The 20760-nt window shown below is 37.0% G+C and overlaps 1 protein-coding gene across 1 annotated transcript in view; it reads right to left on the reverse strand.

Moving 5' to 3' along the window:
- Positions 1–302: 302 nt before the first annotated feature.
- Positions 303–20760, reverse strand: part of ANKRD28 (ankyrin repeat domain 28) — a 79572-nt gene continuing 59114 nt past the window's right edge. The window contains exons 16-23 of the mRNA XM_023512669.1: positions 20370–20589; positions 13580–13667; positions 13404–13487; positions 12331–12476; positions 11570–11652; positions 11048–11130; positions 9962–10053; positions 303–3583 (exon numbers count right to left, since the gene is read on the reverse strand). Of these exons, the coding sequence (XP_023368437.1) occupies positions 3297–3583; positions 9962–10053; positions 11048–11130; positions 11570–11652; positions 12331–12476; positions 13404–13487; positions 13580–13667; positions 20370–20589 (1083 nt within the window). The 3' untranslated portion in view covers positions 303–3296. The remainder of the gene's footprint in view (positions 3584–9961; positions 10054–11047; positions 11131–11569; positions 11653–12330; positions 12477–13403; positions 13488–13579; positions 13668–20369; positions 20590–20760) is intronic.

Genomic DNA, 20760 nt, shown 5'->3' on the forward strand with positions numbered 1-20760 from the left:
GGATTCGAACCCGCCACCTTAGGTGTATGTGGCTGGCGCCTTAGCCGCTTGAGCCACAGGCGCCGAGCCAGCTTCTAGGCTTTCTGCTCATTCTCACCAAGTATACAGTAAGCAAGCAATAAATACGTGTTGAATGCATATATTTGAAAATTCCATAATAGATAAGTTCATTTAAAATTTAAAACAGCTTTACTGAAAGGTCATTAAGTTTTTAAAAGACAGGTAAAAATATGCCATAACTGAACACTAATTAGACAGTTTAAGGGAAAAGAAATCTTCATGTAAAAAAGACAGACACTTGATTTATTGCATTAAAAAACTTTATTTCTTTTAAAAGGTCTGATATAAGCCAAATGAACCCCCAAATTTACAGCCGTACTTAGAGATCTCCTGAACTAAATGGCACTGTTTGAGTTGAGTGTCTTGTTAAAGGAGGTCATTTGCTATTACCACCATTTTCCCCAAAGTAGTTCTAGAGCAAAAGCTGGTATTACTATAATACACTTCAGATTTTCAGATGTTACCTTTCATGCAGAAGTTAGAGAAAGCAAACAGGCTTATCTACTCTGTGTGAGGGTAAAAAAACACTACAGAACAGGGCCTGAATGCTTTTGACATACAAGGTGTAACTATAAAGGAACTTACTGTGGTGCATTCAAGTAGTCCATGTACTTACTCCAACAATAATAGTATTGTTCAAACACCATTTGGGATAGTACTTCAAGATTTCACCTCACTGGGTGCAGGAGTCAACAAAGCTAGGGGACAGACTGTCACAGATGTGATCATAAAGCAATCTGAGAGTTTTCCCAGAGGGCTGGCATTCCCAAAAACCACCTCACAAATGTTTTTTGGTAACAGCATCATTTACATATGACTGATGCAGGTTTAAAGTTCTGGAATATGTGAGGATAAATTAAAAACAGCTCATTACTTTATAGCTACACCTTGGATTTCATTAGCTGTGGTAACTCTAACAGCGTGCCAAATGAGTCCTTCTGGAAATCACTTCAGCAGAGGAGCCAAACAGCCTGTGAAAAGAGAAGACATGGCAGAGCGGGCGAGATTCATCCTTCCAACATTCTCAGGGTTCTCTCGGAGGACAGACCCAGGCCCAAGGACAGAAGTTACCCGGAGGGAGGCTTCAACTCCATCTAAGGAAGACCTTTCTAACAGTTAGAGCTGCTCAACTGAATGGACTGCTTGGTGAGGTAGAGTCACTGGAAGTGTTCAAGGTGGAAAGATCACCCTTGTAGAAGGAACTCCTGCATTTGTTAAGAGGTTAGAGAGTGGATGAACCTCAGGTCTCTTTCAATTCTGAGATTCTAGAAAATTCCCCCAGGGAATTCAGAAGAGAATTCCTAAAAGGAAAGAGAAAGCACACATATGTATACTTTTAGAATCCGCTTGAATTTTTTTTTTAAAGGTACAATAGAAAAGTAGTCCACTGTCTTTAAAATGCATATTCACCTTCCTACCACTAATAATTGGGAAGGGCTCTTTCTGACTTCTCTATATTACAAAGAAAAGATGGAAGATTACATTTATAATTTCTGTAAATATTTTAGAAAAAAATGCTTAAAATCTAGTAGTCAATGCCCTAGAAACTTTATAGATTTTGAGATAATATGCACAGATACAAATACTTGTTCATTAAATACAACTCACATCTGTGTTTTATTATACTCTAAAATATACAGGAATCTTGATGTACTGAAAGAGTGCAAGTAAATACAGTATTCAAGCAGTCACTATTTCTATGTACATGCTCATTAATTCTTCAAAAAACCCACAAAATTATCAAATAGATCAAAATACTGTTCTGTGTTTTCACACTTTATATTCAGAAAAACCAGCTGATAATTTACAATGTCATAAAGTTTCCAGTTTCACAATACAAAAAGGATAAAATGAAAATGGGTATCAATTTGCTGTAATTTATGGAACTTTTTTACCCAGACCTGTAAGAACCCTACATACGTGAAATCATTTTTACCTGGAACTGACAGTTACAGTAAAAGCAAAACCACATCGACTGTTATTTGAAAGCCTAAATTTCAGCTTTTCTCTCTCTTTTGTTGTTACTTGAAAGGTACTTTTCAATTTCGCAGGCAATTGCTTCTCTTTCCAAATAATAACAGGTTTCAAAAATACTACTTTAAATCTGAATAGGACCTAAAAAGCTTTAGTATTTTTAAATCTTGCCCAATACAGAAATACCTTTCAAAAGACTTAAAGTTGTTTAATCTATGAATGATAAGAGTTGTTTTTTCCCTTTGATTCATCATTTTTCAAAATCCAGGGGCCAAAATAAACAACAAAAATCTCCTAACTCATTATGGGGGCACAAAAATAACTTAAAGTGACTAAGGTGTGCCATCAAAAGTAGCAATTTTGAAAACTCCATTTCCTAGGACCACTTAGGTACAACAGGTGAAATAATGTACTTTCTGATTTCATTAATCTTTTTCCTAGGAAATTCTTTACATTTTTAAACAAAAATAGCTCAATTTTAAGCCCAAACCATTTGAAACCGGACAAAAACCTGAATCCAATCTGTCTCAGTGTCTGTGTCACCAGTGTTTTAACCCATAATGCACTCGTTCAGCTGGTTTTCAATTCTAATATAAAAATTTGAAAATTTTAATGTAAAAGAAAAAATGTAAAAATACATCTGCTTTTTTCATGGAATTGGAAGGCTTTCAGATGTTTTCTTTTTTAAAAAAATTAACATTTAAAACCAAATCTCAGCTTCATTTCCAGAAATACTAAAGTTTGGTTTAGGTAATGTTTCATTTCACCTACTTCAGTTTCCATAAAATGGCATTCTATTAAAAAACCCTTAAGTTATTTGGTCCTTTGGCAATTTGCTGTGCACATAATGACTATTGTACCAAACTTTTATTGCCTTTAAATTTAGTTGTAATTTTGTTGATAAGATTTAAATCTAATGTCCTCATGTCTTCTTTTACAATAGTGTTGCTTGTGTAAGCAGGTTAGGGTGCACAGTGTCCCAAATTATTCATGGCGCTGCAAAACCAAATTAAACAATTCCACAAAACAATTTGACATCAATGTGTTTTTCTCTGATCAAGTCTATTTCAAGATTCTAAAGGTTCCTTTTATAAAACTTGCCTTTAAAACTCTTCTTCCTAATGTCATCACATTTCTTATATCGGCTCACTGTGCGATCTTTCCTCTTAGGTTGAATTTGTACGAAAGTGCCTTTTTTCCTGAAAAAGCACAGTTTGCAGTTTTAGTGTCCGAACTCCCTCCTATGACCCTGGCTCAGCCTTTCAGTAGGTCTCGGAATCGGAGTCATTGAGCTCATCCACATCAGTGTATAAGTACTCCTGTTCCCCGCCAATGTTGTTGAAACTGCAGTAGGAGCTAGGTTCATTCCTCATGATGGGCAAGGCTTCAAAGCTGACTGTTTTTGAGGTGTTGGTATAACGGTTAATGGCATTGAATGTCAAGGATGATAAAGGGCTACTTGATGAGATAGGCATCATGGTGGCCAAAATGAGAGCCAGGCAATCAGCCACATCCTTATTGGGAGCACAGGCCAAAGCTGGGGTATATCCTAGAATTAAAGATAAAATTTTAAAATTAAACATCCTGAGACTTACTTCACCAAGCATAAAAAAAAGAACCTAGAGGAGTTCAACTTTAGACGTATTTTAAGTTATTTAAATTGTTTTAACCAGGATATTTCACAACTTCCCAATAAGTAGGAAAAGAAAATGAGCCATAGAAATATAGGGGTGGAAGGAGATCTTACAGACTAGATAACAGAGGAGGAAACTGAGGCCCAGAGAAGGATGATTTCCCTAAGATCTCAGAACTTATTCATATCCATCTGAATTTATAGAAGCTATTGGGCTCAAATAAGGAAAAAATACAGATGGATAAATCTTCTTTCAGAATGGTGAATAGAAATTTACTGCTAATTTGTAGTTATGTAAGTAAGCCCTTACATAATAAGAAATCTGTATGTGTACAGGTTCAAGAATGAGGCACTGAACACATGCTCAAAACATGTGCACTGAATAAATGACACTTTTCTCTTAGGGGCCACAGTCTATTGAAGAAAAGTAGTAGATAAACTGAACAGATGAACTCTAAAACTATTAAGTCAAGACAAATAGAAATTATGAATGTTCCCTTTAGTAGTAGAAGGCCTTAGACATAAGGCCCCACAAAGTATCAACACAGCAAACTGAGAAGGTAACATGTGATACCTCTGTTGGTACAAGACCCAGTCTTGAGGATGAGTAAGAAGTATGATGCCAAATTTCAATTATATCATATAAAATAGTTCATACTGATCGTTTTAAGCTATGTGAAGCCCACAGGTTTAGTGGTAAATGACTTAAATATTTTGGTCCATAGGTTCATTTGCTGTTGCACATCTAGACACTGTTTTCCCTATTACTGTATTTATCCATATTTTAGCATTTACACACATATATTTATTAAAAATATCACATTTGTTTTTTATAGTTGGGTGGCTCGTGCCTGTAATCTTAGCACTTTGGGAAGATGAGGCAGGAGGATCACTTGAGGCTCAGAATTTGAGACCAGTCTAAGCAACATAGCAAGACCCTGTCTCTACTAAAATCTTAAAAGAGAAATTAGCTGAGCATGGTAGTGCATGCCTGTAGTCCCAGTTACTCAGGAGTTCTAGAGGAAGAAGGATCACTTTAGCCCACTGAGCCCAACCTCAACCTTGAATTTGAGGTTGCACTGAGCTACGAGGACACCACTGCATTCTAGTTTGGACAGGGAAGGGAGACCCTGTCTCAAAAAAACAAAGCAGAACTGCGTGCGGCAGCTTGCACTTAAAATCCTAGTTAGCCTTCTGGGAGGCCAAGATGGGTGGATAGCCTGAGCTCAGGAGTTCAAGACCAACCTAAGCAAGAGCGAGACTCCACCTCTAATGAAAATAGAAAAACTAGCTGGACATTGTGGTGGTGCCTATAGTCCCAGGCTCAGGCAAGAGGATCGTCTGATTTTAGGAGTTTGAGGATGCTGTGAGTTATGATGACATTATGCACTCTAAGACAGAGTGAGACTCTGTCTCAAAAAAAGAAAAAAAAAAGCAAAGCAGAACAAAACTAAAGTAAACCCAAATCATATTTGTTTTGTTTGTTTTTGTTTTTGTTGTTATTGTTGTTTAGCAGGCCAATGCTGGGTTCAAACCCACCAGCCCAGGTGTTATGTGGCTGGGGTCCTAACCACTGAGCTACAGGTGCCGAGCTGGTATTGATATTCTTTTCTTTCTTTTTTTTTTTTTTTTGAGACAGAGACTCAAGCTGTAGCCCTGAGTAGAGTGCCATGGCATCATAGCTCACAGCAACCTCCAACTCCTGGGCTCAAGTGATTCTCCTGCCTTTGCCTCCCAAGTAATTGGGACTACAGGCACCCGCCACAACACCTGGCTATTTTTTGGTTGCGGCCATCATTGTTGTTTGGTGGGTCTGGGCTGGATTGGAACCCGCCAGCTCAGGTGTATGTGCCTTGCACCTTAGCCGCTTGAGCCATAGGCACGGAGCCCACAGTTGTTTTTAAATGGCAAAATGGTTTTTAACAAACATTCATATAATCACCACCCAAGACAAGAAAGAGAACATTACCAGCATACCAGAAACCCCACATATCTTCTACCCAATCACTAACATTTTCCTCTTCCAAAATGGTAATTGCATTCCTGACTTATGTGGTCATCATTTCCTTACTTTCCTTCCTACTTATAGTCATAAATACTACCATTTAGCTTTGATTTTTTTTTTTTTTTGTAGCTAATATAAATGGAATGATGTAGTATGATTTAACATCCGGGTTCTTTTGCATAATATTGTGTGAGATTGATCAGTATTGTACTTAACTATAGTTGGTTCATTTTGACTGTTTTCTGAGACAGAGTCTCACTATGTCACCCTTGGTAGAGTCCTGTGGTGTCACAGCTCATAGCAACCTCAAACTCTTGAGCTTCAGCGATTCTTTTGCCTCTCTTGCCGCCACAATGCCCAGATATATATATTTTTTGTTATAGTTGTCATTGTTGTTTTAGCAGGCCCAGGCCAGGTTTGAACCCACCAGCCTCAGTGTATGTGGCCAGAGCCCTAACCACTAGCTACAGGCGCCACCCCATTCTCATGTTATATAGTATTTCACTGTGTGATTGTACTGAGGTTTAGTTATACATTTTAACTAAATATGATTGTTTCCCACTCTCCTATATATCCTGTATATTTTCATCTATGATACAACAGCCTTGATAAAGAAAAAATTTTTTTTCCCTTCATAAGTTTTCATTTTGTCAAGGGTCAAAGGGAATAAATGATATTTGTGCAAGCTTGGCGTGAGCGGCTGAAGAATGTGCATATCTTTTTTTTGAGACAGAGTCTTAAGCTGCCCTGGGTAGAGTGCCATGGTATCATCATAGCTTACAGCAAACTTCAACTCTTGGGCTCAAGTGATCCTCTTGCCTCAGTTTTTCTTTTTTTTTCTTTGGCTGGGGCTGGGTTTGAACCTGCCACCTCTGGCATATGGGGCTACCTTTTTGAGCCACAGGTGCCGCCCTTGCCTCAGTTTTTCTATTTTTAGTAGAGACAGGGCCTTGCTCTTGCTTAGGATGGTTTCAAACTTGTGAGCTCAAGCAATCCACCTGCCTCGGCCTCCCAGAGTGCTAGGATGACAGTCATAAGAGATGTGCATATTTTTGATTAACTAACCCATCTATGCTCAAAGTAACCAGCAGAATGCGTCACTGTTCACACTTTTTTCAAGGGTTCCTTGACCTTTTGGAAGGTCTGAGGGTACCTGCTGCTGCTGGCAGTAAGAAGAACTCATCAGACAGAACATGATGCCTTAGATGAGAGTGGGGTTGGGAAAGAAGAATGTCTGAGGAGTGTTCTCTAGTCAGAATATGATTAAAACCAGGCTCCTGTCCCCTGCATAAGGTTTTTCCTTTAGAATGCCACTCTCTCTGCCTAGGAAGTTCCTTCCCCACTTCCTACTTATTCTATGGATTTGACTTAGAAGTCAGTCTGGGAATTCCTTCTCTGACCCTGCAAAAAAGTGTCTGAAGACCCTTTTATGTACTCTTATGGCATTCTAGGTTTACTCTAATTAAACTATTTCAAGTGCACTATTAACCTGCTCACATTCCTCCTAAGGGAGTAAACTTTGTGTTAGTCTACACTCCATACTCAGAACTTAGCACAGTGCTTGCTATAATCACTCAATGAACATTCACTGAGCCTACACTACGTCCAGACACTCTTCTAAGCACTCATAATACATTGGTGAATGCAATAAAGATTCACTGCTTTTGTGGAGCTTGTATTAGAGAGACAATCAACATAATAAAAAGTAAATTATATACAACAGGTTAGAAGCTCAATGAAAAAAATAAAGAGGAAAAAGTACAGCAGGTTAACAAAGACAGAATGTCATGGTAGGGGTATGTAGCAAGTTGTAATCCAAGTGGGGTAGGTCAGAATGGCCTTCATTCAGAAGACAAAATTCCAACTAAAATTTGAAACAGCTAAAGGTTTTAGTCAAAGCATGCTTGGAGTATTCCAGGCTGAGGAAACAGTTAGAACAAAGATCTATACAACTCTGGTATTAAGGGGCTAGCACGGCAGAATGAAGTAAGTGAAGGGAGATTAGAAAGATAATGCGGTAGAGGACAGATCCTGTAGGGGCTTGAATATCATTTTAAGAACTAGGAGCGTAGCTCGGCGCCTGTGGCTCAAGTGGCTAAATACACCTAAGATGGAGGGTTCGAATCCAGCCTGGGCCCTCCAAAAACAACAATGACAGCTGCAACCAAAAAATTGCCGGGCTTTGTGGTGGGTGCCTGTGGTCCCAGCTACTTGGGACACTGAGGCAGAAGACTTGCTTGAGCGCAGGAGTTGGAGGTTGCTGTGAGCTGTGATGCCACAGCACTTTAACCAGGGGGATAGCTTGAGGCTCGGTCTCCAAACAAACAAACAAACAAATAAATAAAACAAAAAACTAATAGTGAGTCAAGATTCAGGAGTAACATGTTCTCACACAGTTTAAAAGGATCTAGGTCAGGAAGATAGTAGTAAAGAAAAGAATGGGCAGATTGTAAATATACTTTAGAGGCACAATTAACAGAATATACTGATGAACTGTAACACTGGCTATGAGAGAGAGGAATCAAGGTTTATGCTACAGTTTTTTGCCCTGAGAATCTATAAGAATCAAAAATATCTTTAACTGAGATTAGGACAGCTGTGGGGAGAAAAAGTTTGGCAAGGGGTGGGGAAAATGGATTAATTAACAGTTTGGGGACGGCACCTATGGCTCAGTGAGTAGGGTGCTGGCCCCATATACCAAAGGTGGCAGGTTCAAACCTGGCCCCGGCCAAACTGCAACAATAACAACAAAAATAGTCAGGCATTGTGGCAGGCGCCTGTAGTTCCAGCTACTCAGGAGGCTGAGGCAAGAGAATTGCCTAAGCCCAGGAGCTGTAGGTTACTGTGAGCTGTGACTCCACAGTTCTCTACCGAGGGTGACAAAGTGAGACTCTGTCTCTAAAAAAAAGTTTGGTTCTGGACATGTTAGTCTGAGATTTTGAAAGATCTGGTCTGGAGATGAAAATTTTTCAGGACATGAGTAGTATTTGAAACCAAGAGACTAATGAGATTACTTAGGGAGTAAATAGAGGGAAAGCAGAAAAAAAAAATCAAGGACTCAGTCCTAGAGCCTTTGAATATTAATAAGTTAGGAACTGAACATGGTGGCTCACACCTATAATCCTAGCACTCTGGGAGGCCAAGGTAGAAGGATCCCTTGAATTTAGGAGTTCAAGACCAGTTTAAGAGTGAGACCCAGTCTCCACCAAAAATAGAAAAAGTAGCTGGGCACTGTGGTAGACATCTGTGGTCCCAGCTACTCTGGAAGCTAAGGCAGAAGAATCACTTGAACCAGGAGTTTGAGGTTGCTGTGAGCTAAGACACCATGGAAATCTACCTAGGGTCACAGAGTGAGACTCTGACTAAAAAAAAAAAAAAAGAAAAAAAAGTTGGGGAGAAGGAGAAATTGCGTAAAATAAATTGAAAAGGACTAACTAGTAATATAGAAGCCAATAAAGTACAGGGTTCTAATAGCCAAGCAAAGAAAGTTTATCAAAGGAAAAGAGGTACTTGGTTGTGTCAAAAGCTACAAGGAAAATGAGCACTGAGAATGAACTCTTAACATAGATGAGGTCACTGGTGATCTTGATAAGAACAGTTTTGTAGTATATGTGTGTGTGGGGGGGGACAAAGGTCTGATAATAGAGATTTCAGACAGAATGAAAGAATGAGAGTAGAGAATAACTGGTGACAGCAAGAGAACCAATTCTTGAGTAGTTTTGCTGCAAAGGAGGACAGGGAAATGTAGCAGTACCTGGCAGGAGTTATGGGATTAACCTAGGATTTTTTTAAGAAGAGAAAACTTATTTTTATAGACTGAGGAGAATAATCTACGTAAACAGCAAAATATTGTTATTGCAGGGCACAAAAGGGAAGAATTTGTTAAAGTGATATTCTCATGGACGCAAAAGGGGACAGGATCTAATGCATGAGTGGAAGGACTGGCTTTACACAACAATATGACACTTAACTAGGGCCTTGATTAATACTTGTTGAAAGAACAAAATCTTTGGCTACTAAGATGAATAAAGTGGTAAATTAAATAGTAAATATTAGCTTTGGTTTAATAAATGACATATGAATTTATAATTTCATCTGTTAAAGTTTTCATGTTGTTTTGCCCTTATTCCTTTGCCAAAAGAATAAGTACTATTCAATATTAACTTCAGCTGTCCTCTTTGAGCAGCAAAAAAATATTCAAGTTTATTTTATTTTAAATATGGACCATCAAAAGGTAAGAGTTTCTGTTAAGGTACAGGGGAAGGGAAGTAAATACAGAACCTACTTACCATTTTCATCTACTGCAAGCACACTTGCTCCTTTCCCCAAAAGTTCTTGAACCACCATTGTTAGCCCATTTCGGGCAGCAACATGCAGAGGTCTGGGGGAAAAAATTATACATGTACATGTATGTGCACATACACACACCTGGCTGTCAGAGGGCATTTTTGTTTATTTGTGAAGACCCTAAGGTACAAACTTGAAGTACCTACTCCTAATAGCAAAGATGGGGGTAGGGTCAGTAGAACCTCTGTGTTGTATACTGTTAAATACCTTGTCAATGTGTGTAAGCTAAGCCATAGGCTCCACTAGCAAGTTCCCATCTTCACTAAACCATTTTGTTATTTTCTAAGACTCAATGTTTAAAGAGATTTTACCATTAAAACTGCATTCTTATGTTTTTAAGAAATAAGGTTGGCAAATGTATATAATAGAACACACAATAAAAACTATAAACTGCAGTTGCATAAATCTAATGGCACTGAAAACAGTTTATAAACCCCATGATTAATTTTTAGAACTTCAAGGGCCTTAATTGTCCCTAGAATAGGAACAAGTGTTCTAAGATTTTGATCTTTACCAAGTCTAAAAGTGGAAAAGAAATGAACATTGGGGAAGGATGATGGGATCTAATATCTCTGTCAATCAACCTGGAGGTTGACTGCTTACACTAAGAACCTGATTCTTTATAAAACCTCTTTAAGCTTACAGATGTATAATTTCTTACCTCACTTATTGCTAGTGTCATATACCATATTATTACTGATTTCCAGATACAGAATAGTACTACTTTCCTTCAGAAAATTACATGGGTTAATGGACTAAGAAATATTATTGTCAATGTTGTAATAAAGTTGCAATTCATAAGCTTTTGAAATACTATGCCTTTAATTGTGATGATTTAAAAAATGAGGTTTGTCCTCATACAATAAAAAAAAAAGGGTTCTGTCAGTTGTAAACTTGCGCTTTACTTTTTCACTGCATCTATGACTAAGACCTATTCCAACATTCACATGTTAAGAAAAAATCCATTTATCTCTTTCATAAGAAATTATAGGTCACACAAAGTTACATTAGACATTGAAAGTACTCACGTTTGCAAGGCTGCGTTGGTTGCGTTGATGAGGTTTCTATCTGTTATCTTTTCCAGTATTAACAAGGCACTAGTTTCATGACCCTAAAATTATGGCAAATAACTCTTGAAAACTTTAAAACCATTAAAAATAAATTTATACACTCAACAATTTCTAATCCTAGTCTACACAATATGTACAACACCATATATATGCCATAAATGTTGTTGGCTAATACCTTATAATATCTGTCTGTATATGTGTTGGGAGTAGTGGTAAGGGGAAGAGTCAAGAAAAAAAATAAAAGAAGATTAAAGAAAGATGATAATTGTGTTTTAGACTTGTGCTCCAAAACTTATTTGGCTTCCTGGAGTCTTTCTTACAGGCTGGGGCCTAAAAGCCAATATTTTTGTTCAAGAACCTGATGCCAGGAATCATTATTGAGGTTTGGTCCCTAGGTCTGTTGATTTTAGTGCAATTAAAAAAGTCTCAATGCCACTGTTAATATTAACAACAAAACATGTCCTTAAAATGTATACATACCTTGCTGCAAGCCAAATGGAGGGCGGTGTTTTTACTGTTATCTTGTAAAGTCAGATCTGCACTAGCACTGCTAACCAGCATTTCTGGGAGGAAAAAGTGCATCAATTCTTATGTTTATAAACATGTTTCTTAGATTAACTATAACGCACCATAGGAAAATGAAAATATAAAGCAAAAAATATTCCTTTTGTATAAATTTAAGTGCAGGAAAAATATACTGATATATAATGTATACTCTAGTGTAATTATATAGGATAACTATATTGTTATATAAACACAGACACTAACAATACCAAATAACATTTACTTTGTGAGTGTTCACTAAATTTTAAATTATGTACTGTGGATTTATAATAATTTATTTAACTCTCACAATAATTCTACAAAGTAAGTTATCTTCTCATTTTACAAATGAAAAAAACAGAGGCACAAGGTCACGTAGCTGAAAGATCTAGCACTCACATTCAGGCAATCTGATTCCAAAGCCAGTGTTCTAAACCACTATGGTACACTGCCTTAGTAAAGCAGGCTCTTCCATCAGTAAGGGCAAATTAAAACACTGTGTCCCTAAATGAAAATGCAGGTTGCAAGCAGGTAAAAGGTTTTAATTCTTAGGAGTGATGCAATAACTAGTGGAACTCAAAAGTCTTGGGATGTAAGTTATACATAAGTGATACACAAGGGCTATCTAGATACTTTCTGGACAGCCCTTGGACCTTGTACATGCCTAGAAAAATAAAAGTCTTAAATAGTTTCTTTACCAACAGTATTTGTTTGTCCATTTTCTGCGGCCATCATAAGAGGTGTTTTCCCAGAAGAGTCCACAGAATTGACTTGAGCATTATGGCTTAGCAGCAGCTGTAAACACTCTACATGGTCTGTGAAGGCAGCTGCATGGAGAGGAGTTCTGTGATGCAGAGAAAATGAAATACATATGACTGAATCTAAACGTTAAATACATTGGAAAAAAATTTATCTACGACAAATCAACTTTCAAGGGTTTCTACAGCAGGCTATAAAAATATTGCCTGGAAACAAATAAACTTAAAAGAGCTTACTCATTTCTGCCATAGAAATCTGTACTTTCAATAACATAATTAATAGGACTTAAATTAGAAATAGTATAAAATAAAGATTATAAAATTGCTAAAATAAACATTACATTATTAAAGGAAATTTTGAAGGAAATAAATCCTTACTCAAATGATACCACCTGTTATAACTGTTAGATTCTCCTCCAGCCTTTATTCCTAGTTAGAAAATTGTTATTAGGCTTGGCGCCTATAGCTCAACTGGCTAAGGCACCAGCCACGTACACCTAAGGTGGAGGGTTTGAATCCCCAGCCCAGGCCCGCCAAACAACAATGACGGCTGCAACCAAAAAAAAAAAAAATAGCCGGGCATTGTGGCGGGTGCCTGTGGTCCCAGCTACTTGGGAGGTGGAGGCAAGAGACTCGCTAGAGCCCAGGGAGTTGGAGGTTGCTGTGAGCTGTAATGCCATGGCACTCTACCCAGGGGGACAGCTTGAGGCTCTGTCTCAAAAAAAAAAAAAATTGTTATTAAACAGTGATCTTGAGTAATATAACTTCTTAAAAAACGGTAAATTATTTTAAAAGATAGCTTTATAAAAGAAAGACTGGCTAAAAACCATAAATTAACAGAAAACTCTTTAATATAATATAAACAAATTAAGATTTTATAATTTATACTTGTAAATATAAAAACCAATTTTCAATTAATAATGGGTTTTCTATAAATTCTCATTCATTAGGATAAGTAGTCAAAATTTCTTCCTATTGAAAGTAAACTATTTCCTTCATAGCTGGATTCCTACCTTCCTTTTGAATCTGTGGCATTCACGATGCTGGCACCTAATGTATCAATTAACATCTCAGCAGCACCTTCGTTGTCATTTATCCTGTGTAAGGTAACAAAGTGATCATTCTCACATCAGTGATTTATTTTTATCAAAAACTCAAAGTGAATCTGATTTATTTTGTATTTACTTACACAGCACAATGCAATGGACTAAAAGCATTTCCTTCCAATTTCTGGAAAACTTCCTGTTCTAAAAGAAGTTCTACACATGTCTCATGACCTAAATAGGCAAACAAAAAATAGCCATTAAAATTCATAAAAAAGACCACGAATGGATCAATAAATTGTGGCATAATATACCACTGAATATTATGCAGCCTTCAAGAAAGATGGAGAGTTTACCTTCTTCATGTTTACGTGGATGGAGCTGGAAAATATTCTTCTTAGCAAAGTATCTCAAGAATGGAAGAAAACGTATCCAATGTACTCAGCCCTACTATGAAACTAATTTATAGCTTTCATATGAAAGCTGTAACCCAATTATAGCCCAAGAATATGGGGAAAGGGGGAAAGGGAAGGGAGGGGAGGAGGGAGGATGGGTAGAGGGAAGGTGATTGGTGGGACCATGCCTATGGTTCATCTTACAAGGGTACATGTGAATCTTTCTAAACGTAGAATATAAATGTCTTAACACAATAACTAAGAAAATGACATGAAGGCTATTTTAAACAGTTTGATGAAAATATTTCAGATTGTATATAGAAGCAGCACACTGTACCCCATGACTGCATTAATGTACACAGCTATGATTTAATAATAAAAAAAATTCAAAAAAAGACATTAGCAAAAATTGCAAATATGTTTAAGTGTTAAAGGGAAAAAAGTACAAATCCCAGAAACCCATCATATCTCCGAGTTCCAAGCATACAGCTGGCCCTCTAAATCTGTGGGAGAAATGCATCTCTACTGAATATGTACAGATTTTTTTTTCCTTGTCATTATTCCCTAACAATACAGTATAATAACTATTTACACTGCATCATGTATTATAAGTTATCTAGAAATGATTTAAAGTATACCAGAGGATGTGTGTAGGTTATATGCATACACTACCATTTTATATAAAGGACTTGAGCATGTGTGGGTTTTGGTATCTATAGGAGGTCGTAGAACCATCCCCAATGGATAATAAGGAACAACTGTATTTTCTTTTTTTAATGGAAATGGAATGTTTTGTTCTGCAACTTGCTTTTTACTATTTGCATATTTTCCTTCCATAATAGCACATACAGAAAAATCTTATTCTTTAACCTTCCAAAGAGTTTCACAGTATTAGTAACTGAGCATGACAAATGATTTTTACATGATTGCTAGTTGCCAGTATATATGTGTGTGTATATATATAATATGTATGTAATATAATAAAGTATATGTGCATGTATGTAGAGAAAGGATCTCTCTATATTGCCCAGGCTATTCTCTAACTCCTGGACTCAAGTGATCTTCCTATCTCAGCCTTCCAAAGTGCTGGGATTATAGGCATGAATCACCACGTTCAGCCCAATTATGCTAACATTCTCAGACAGTAGCTTAACTTTAACTTTATTCTACCAGAAAAATAAACTGATTTTATTTTATTTTTTTGGCCAGGGCTGGGCTTGAACCCACCACCTCTGGTACATGGGGCCAGTGCCCCACTCCTTGAGCCAAAGGCACTGCCCAAAAATAAAGCAATTTTTATGTTCTGTCATTTGTCAACTCTTTTCTCTAATCCAGTGTTTCTCTTATAGATTTCACCCTCTAGGAGATATTGCATGTGACAAAATCTGGAGATACTGTTGTTCATCACAACTGAGGGGAGGGAAGTGCTACTGGCATCTAGTAGGTAGAAGCTCGTGATGCTGCTAAACACCCTGCAATACACAGGATAGTCTCGCATAGCAAATAATTATCTGGCCCAAAACATCAATAGTGCTGAGGTTGAGAAATTTGGCTTTAATTCTATTTTTCCATATGTTAACTCATTACTAAAAAACTAGCAATGGAGGGTCATCTAGTATCAATTTAAGAGCTTCCCATTATCCTGGTATGTGGGTTCTTAAGGTACAGCCTGGAGAGCCCTAAGCTGATATTGAAAAAGGCATGTATGAGAATCCAACTATTCTCTCAAACTAGCCATTAAAGAAATTCACTACTCTTCCCCTCCCCCCAAAAAAATTCTAGAAAAAAATTTTCATAAAAATGTTATTTATATTAAAATAATAGATTATTTTTATTTATTTATTTTTTGAGACAAGAGTCTCACTATGTTGCCCTTCGTAGAGTGCCATACCATCACAGCTCACAGCAACCTCAAACTCTTGGGCTTTAGCAAATCTCTTGCCTCAGCCTCCTGAGTAGCTGGGACTATAGGCACCTGCTACAGCTCAGCTATTTTTTTGTTGTAGTTGTCATTGTTGTTTGGCAGGCCTGAGCTGGGTTTGAACCATCAGCCCCGGCGTATGTGGCTGGTACCCTAGCCTCTGAGCTACAGACACTGAGCCAATAGATTATTTTTAAATAAATTAATAAGAATTAAAAAATTTCTCAGCTGCTATTTCTAATACAGTCAATATTAATAGCTATAACCCATAGAGCCTGAAACCAAAGGGTCTGAGAACTACTATTTGAGTTGAGTCAGACTTTGAAAAAGGGAGTTTTCATGTTCTTGATTATATCCACAAATCATTACTGACGGATATCAAGCAGACAGTCTTATCACTTTACATCAGTTTACATACAGATTGATCCATCCATCCTCCTTTTGATGTTTTGGAGGGCTATTCTTTTTTTTTTTTTGAGACAGTCTCACTACGTCACCCTTGGTAGAGCGCTGTTGCATCACAGCTCATAGCAACCTGCACTTCTTGGGCTTACGTGATTCTCTTGGCTCAGCCTCCCAAGTAGCTGGGACTACAACACTCAGCTATTTTTTTCTTGTTGTAGTTGTCATTGCTGTTTAGCTGGCCCAGGCCAGGTTCAAACTCACCACTGTTGGTGCACGTGGCCAGTGCCATAAACACTGTGCTACAGGTGCCGAGCCTGCAGGGCTATTCTTAAGCTGTTTAGAGGTTCATAAAAATAAATTTTTTTTAATTTTCATTTTAATTTTTTATTTTAAATGACTTTAAATCTAATTTAACATACTAGACAAAGGAAGCAAGCACATAGTAACTTGGGAAAATGTTTATAGAAGAATAAGGCTGTTAAGAATAATAAAAGGAAAAGTTGCTGTTTTATTTCAAGGAGAAAAAAATGAATAGAATCAAGAAACAGAATAAGAAAACTTCTATAATATGTATGTAAATGTTAAAATGCTTAAGAGTAAAAATTAAAGCATAGTTTTCTTTTCCAATGTACACACACCTATTATGAAATTAATTTAAACCTTTTTATATGAAAGCTATAACCTAATAACAACCTAAGGATACGGGGAGGGGAGAAATAAATTTTTAAAAGGAACAAATAAGGTAAGTACTCTTAATTCTATGATTGAATGACTATATAAACTAAAACTTTAATGTCAGCCTGTTCCTTTCTAAAACTTGGCTATCTGGCTCAGCGCCTGAGGCTCAAGTGGCTAAGGCGCCAGCAATATACACCTAAGGTGGTGGGTTTGAATCCAGCCGGGGCCCGCCAAACAACAATGATGGCTGTAACCAAAAAAATAGCCAGGTGTTGTGGCAGGCACCTGTAGTCCTAGCTACTTGGGAGGTGGAGGCAGGAGACTTGCTTGAGCCCAGGAGTTGGAGGTTGCTGTGAGCTGTGATGCCACAGCATTCTACCCAGGGCGATAGCTTGAGGCTCTGTCTCAAAAAACAAACAAAAAAAAACAAAAAACAAAAAAAAGCCTTGGCTATCACTTCATTTTAATTTGGGAGAAAGATTTTTTTCTGTTCTTTTGAAGTGCTTCCAATCTTCTTTCCAGCCGTATGATGAATTACTAGTCAAAGTAAAACCATTTTACATATGCTACTTTCAGAATGTTAAATTATAAAACAGGCTTTTGGCTATAAATATGGTATTAATTTTAGGCTGTCTGTATAGCCTCTTATTGCATATAGCCAACACACATATAATTCCTTCCAGCTCAATTCAGAATTACAATTTTTAAGTCTGAAAATTAGACACATCTGTTATGATCTTTAAATGGTAACCAGGCATACAGTTCATGCAAAATTCTGCTTCTTGTACAGAATGCCTTAGAGAGTCTAAATTTGGTAACAATATAGTAGGAACTCACTTTAGGCAAAGTGTTGTACATATAGACCTGACAAGAAATGTTATAATACAGAACAATTCTCCAAAGGACAGTTAAAGCAGTATATTTAACTAAATGCTCTCTACCTGAGAAAAAATCTGCGTGATTTTTTAATATGTCTGTGTGGCTAATTCTCACAGACATATTAAAAAGTCTCTGCTTCAAAATAATTTTATCTCACTGCCTTTATTAACTAAGATCACACATCTGTAGATGTTTTCTCACTACATTAGATATTCTGAATTTCCCTCATATTTTTAAAATGTAAAGTCACATTATAAAACAAATCAAATATCAGTGGCAAAATACAACATCTTTGACTTAGCACTCTCTGACCACTTCACTACACTCATTAAGAACCAGGTTTAGGCCAGTTGCGGTGGCTGATAACTGTAATCTCAGAACTTGGAGACCAAGCTCAGTCAACATAGCAAGACCTTTGTTTACAAAAACAAATCAGGCAAACAAAAAGACTAGGTTTAGTAAGTTAAAATGAGAAAAAGAGAAGTCAAATCTCCAAGATTTTATGTTTTTCAAAAACTGTTTTGGTTAAGAATCTGAGGTAGTAAAAAGGAAACTAAGTAAACCACGGTCTGTGAATTAGCAATAGATGTCTATTCAAGTTTTTTTATAGTACTACCACGCTATTCTGTTGAAGGATGACCAGTAATAATCATAGGACACTCTTCAAGTTCAAAACTTTCTCACAGGAGTAATATGAAAATCACTCAGAAATACTTGTGAAAACATTTAATTAAACTGTAACTCTGCAAGATTCAGATTTCTTTTCTTTCACCATAATTCAATAATATTATTTGTCAGAATGACTTCCAGTGAAAGAACCATGAAGCAGCTGCCTACACGAAGACAGAAAACCTCAACTCTCCAGGAAAGGCAGTCAGATGGCTATAGGACAGATAACTATACTTATTTATTTTAGCAAACAGATATTTACATAAAGAGATAATTTATATTTTTTCTGCATTTTGAGGAAAAGTTGTTAGGATTGTGAAATATAGCACTGTAGATATGGCCTCATAACTTTACATTTATATCTCAACACTATGCAGAAAAATTCAAAAGAAATTTTTAAAACCTCATTTTTCTGTTAAAGAAAGTCTTGACTCAAACTTTGATGGAGTGATGCCTGTGCTGTATGTTATATACCTGAGTGTTTCCTAAGATGATCAAGTCTATGTCTCTGAACAAGGAAAGTATTAATATCTCAACATGTCTTATTATTTAAATTATTTTAATCAGTGACATTTTGCAAGCCACACTGTATTTTAACATCTATTCCTTAAAAAGAGCTTTATGCTTCCTTGAATGACCTTTTGTGAGTTTGTGAAAGGGACTACTGTGAGCCTCTGGGAAGCCAAAAGTAAGCCTGTTCTAACCACACAGCAAATTTAACTCATGAAAGTTCCCAATTCTAAGATGTAATAGTTTATTCCTCTAGAACATTTAGCATTCAGCATGTATGTTAGTGGTTATATAAGAATCTTATCTTGTGATATACTCAGAAAACATACAGAGATTTCAGTTTACAATGTGATATATCTCATTATTTTTCCTACCCTGGTCATTTTTTCCTAATAAAAATGTATTCAGAAAGTAAAACTATTATCAAAATATAAGCATACTAAATAAGCAGTGGAAATATTATTAAAAATCTCTTAAAAGTACAAAATATTTATTGAAATAAAGATCTGTGGGAGGTAGAGAAGTTGACTTCTTAGCCGTCATCCTGCTTCAATCTAGGAGTATCCAGGGGAAATCAGACTCATGATCCCTGGGGACTTAAGACCAGGGAAGAAGAGGTGCAGGGTCCCAGCATGAGTCCACAGGTGGGAGGGGCCAAGTTCTCTGAGCTTCTCATATGTAGTTAGATTATGAAACCTGGCTTACCTCCCCTGCAGGGATAGAACTAGTTTTTCCCTCTCTCTTTCTAAATTCGCCATCCGTCATTTAACAACACTCTACCTTTCACCCAGTCTCTCTCTATCCAATCTTCCTGGGGACTTAGGATTCTTTCAACCTTATCTTTGGACATTTTTCCATTTTGCGTATGCACTTTTGTTAGAAATCAATAAAAGCCTTCTGAAGAAGCCAGAGAAGGCCTGCACTGTCTTGGTTTACTACTCGGCCTGAGGTTATGTAAGCCTTTCTCCAGGCATTCTCAGACTTTATGTTTTAAATTGTATTATAGATTGTATATTTATATTTAAATATACAATATTTAATATTGTATAAGTATTAAAATGTATTTAAATATTTTTATTTTTCTTCAGCATTGTTTCCCAGTCAGCTTTCAAACAAGGTTTGGGGTCAAGCTCCATGACCTCCAACAACTGGCACCCTACGTGGGACTCAGAAAGAATCTCAGTCAGCTTTCAAACCAGGTCAGGGTTCACAAGCAATGACCTCCAACAAAGGTCTAAGAAAAATTTCAAAACAATTTTATGGCTTCTCTCAAAACACCTTTGAAAACTAGTGTCTTAGCTTTAACACGACAACAGGAGTGAGCTATAATTATATGTGTATAGAAGATTGCTCCTAAGCTTCCTACAAATCTTTAAGTTTGCCTTATACGTACATCATTATCATTAAAGAAGAATGCATTACAGAAAGGTGTTGCAGCTCAGTACATAATAGCATTTAATACAGGTCTGTATACTTAACCATTGTAGCAAGCCCAGTGAAGTGCAGTATATCCATGATTGTCTGCTATGGCTGGATTTGCATCCACTGATGCTGCTGACTGCAAAAGGGCTCCAAGAACACCAATGTGTCCACAGGCAGCTGACAAGTGTATAGGTGTCCGGCCCCTACTATCCCGAAGTAAGCACTTAGCACCATGTTGAAGTAATGCATCTACACATTCTTCATGGCCTGTAACTGCCTGAAAGAATAAGAACGTACGTCTAGTCAAATATATTATGCTAAATACTACATGCCAATTAAAAATTTTTTTTTTGAGACAGAGCCTCAAGCTATCCTCCTGAGTAGAGTGTTATGGCATCACAGCTCACAGCAACCTCCAACTCCTGGGCTCAGGCGAGTCTCCTGGCTC

This window comes from Otolemur garnettii, unplaced genomic scaffold (genome assembly GCF_000181295.1).
Source record: "Otolemur garnettii isolate 467f Iridium unplaced genomic scaffold, OtoGar3 scaffold00002, whole genome shotgun sequence".
NCBI lineage: Eukaryota > Metazoa > Chordata > Mammalia > Primates > Galagidae > Otolemur > Otolemur garnettii.